A 2,216-nucleotide genomic window follows, 5' to 3' on the forward strand; every position below is an offset into this window, starting at 1 on the left:
TTTTCAAGAACATTTGCTCCATTTCTTGCCCTGCAATCCAGATTTTGTGGGCAAATCTTAGATTATTTAAACTATAATGAAATTAATAACTTTTATAGAGCTAGAACAGGTAGAGATAGAATTTAAAGATTAGTTATCTTACCAGGTGGCTTTTCTCTAGGTCAAGTTACAGCTTTAAAACCAAGTTCTTTTCAGCCTTTGGAAACATTGTGCTATGAAAGTATTAAGCTAATATTGTGCAGTGTACATTAGTCCAGAGCTTGCCTGTGTGGGAATTGACACAATTGGTCCTGAACAGATTCTCTCTGGTGAGATGTGCTCAAAGCAGCATTAACAACCAAGGAAACCTTTCTTCAGCTATGCTTTAGTACCTAATTCTGTGGGGAGAAGAGACCTTCCCCAGCCCCCTGACTTACCATAGTGCTGCCTTCTTAAATTATGTGCTAAGAGCTTAAAGTATACATATAAGGCGAGAAGCAGCAGTTACTTAATGAACTAGAAAAAAGGAAAACTCAACCTCCTTACCGACTTGGAAAAGGATCAGGCTGATTTCTAGCCGGAGGCCACTCGTGCGTGTGCTCCTAGGGCCCATCTCTGCTGCATGTGCCGCCTTTCCCACTCTTCTCTTTTTAGAAAGGAAGAAGTAAAGAGAGGAACTCATAGTAAGGAAGCACAAGCAGGAACTTTCAGAAATTATGTAACAATGGTTTGTAATAAGTTTCATCAGTTAGAGTTGAGATTTCAGTCTAAACGTGCATGTATGTTAGAAACTGTTGCGGGCATTTGATATTCTTTGTGGAGCTTGCAGCAAGTCAGTGCTCCTCAAGCAGTGCCTGACATTTTAGAGTGCTCTTATTGATGTGCTCGCTGCGGAGTGCCTCTCAGGGCCAGAAACAGTTAGACGTGAGCAGCAGCAGCAAGGGCCATGTTTCCTGTCAGCCTGGGAGAAAAACCCAGGGAGTGACCAGAGCATTCGGCATGGTAAAAAGCACACAGCTGCTGTTAAGCTTGTGAGCCTGCTTGAATTGAAAGATTTCTTAGTGTTGATAAGCAAAATGGCTATGTCCCTTGGTGCTTGTTTTGGTTCTGAGTCACACACAGCACCCCCTCTCCTCCAGCCTCTACTAGTCAGGTGGTTCTTTGTAAGTAGCAGGAACTCAGCTGATCAGCAAAAAGAGACTTGTTAACAGGCCTTGAAGTGGCTCCCAGGGGCTCAGAAGGCCTGGAGAACCATGTGAACTCCAGGTCAGGAGGAGCTTGAGTCACACTGTGGAACTGGTCTGATGCTGGGCACTAGGTGCTGCAAATTCTGTCATTAGCACCCACTCATCAGCCCCCTCCCTAGCCACTTGATATTAGTGCCTGCACTTGGCAAAAAGCCTTGTTTTATTCTGGGTCACCAGCTCATTCCAGTCTTAGCAACAGGCTAAGGTGTGGCACCAGTACCCTGCTTCAAGGAAGCCCAGAAAAGCAGCTTCCCCTCCCACCAAGGATTAGCTCTCTTGACAGGGAGAGATTGCAATGCTGGCCACTGAAAAGTGTGTAGTCTTTCCCTTTTCCTGTGCTCGATCACCTGCTGCTGGTGGATCACCTTAGCATCAGAAGCCTCACTATGAATTTAGTGGCATGTCACCACAACCTCTAAGAGCACTCCATACCCAAATATACTTTTGGAGTTGTCTGTTTGTAGTCAGGGTGTGGCTTGTAGGGAACAGAACTGCCTGGTTCCCACACCCCAGGCTCCTAATGCCCATAGGCTTGGAAGGGCTTGACAGATGACTTAGGAAATGGGTCAGCTTCTCTTGAAAAGCACATGTGTTTCTGTGAATTGAAATTTCTTATGAACCTATTTTAATTTTCATCCAGGCAACTTCTAGACAGGAAGTTGAGTAAGTGTACATGATCTTGTATGTCCAAATCTCCTTTCAAATACAAGTGAACCCCATATTCAATATTCACTCACTAGTTTCTGAGCCACACAAACAGCTCAATCAGTGTAGGCTCTGAATGAAGGCAGCCTGGGAACAGCACTGGATGCAGGCGGCCTGAGAGCATCACTTTGGGTGTACTGGCTAATTTTGTGTCAACTTGACACAGCTGGAGTTATCACAGAGAAAGGAGCTTCAGTTGGGGAAAGGCCTCCATGAGATCCAGCTGCAGGGCATTTTCTCAATTAGTGACCAAGGGGGGAGGGCCCCTTGTGGGTGGGACCATCT

The 2,216-nt window shown here is 45.5% G+C and overlaps 2 protein-coding genes across 4 annotated transcripts in view; one reads left to right on the forward strand and one right to left on the reverse strand.

Annotated features, from left to right (window-relative positions):
• Igsf6 (immunoglobulin superfamily member 6) overlaps positions 1 to 592 on the reverse strand; it is a 10,331-nt gene extending 9,739 nt beyond the window's left edge. The window contains exon 1 of the mRNA XM_021196249.2: positions 526 to 592. Coding sequence (XP_021051908.1) covers positions 526 to 592 — 67 coding nt within the window. The remainder of the gene's footprint in view (positions 1 to 525) is intronic.
• Positions 1 to 2,216, forward strand: part of Mettl9 (methyltransferase like 9) — a 48,494-nt gene that overhangs the window by 45,231 nt on the left and 1,047 nt on the right. The window lies entirely within an intron of this gene.

Source organism: Mus pahari, chromosome 1 (genome assembly GCF_900095145.1).
Source record: "Mus pahari chromosome 1, PAHARI_EIJ_v1.1, whole genome shotgun sequence".
Lineage (NCBI taxonomy): Eukaryota > Metazoa > Chordata > Mammalia > Rodentia > Muridae > Mus > Mus pahari.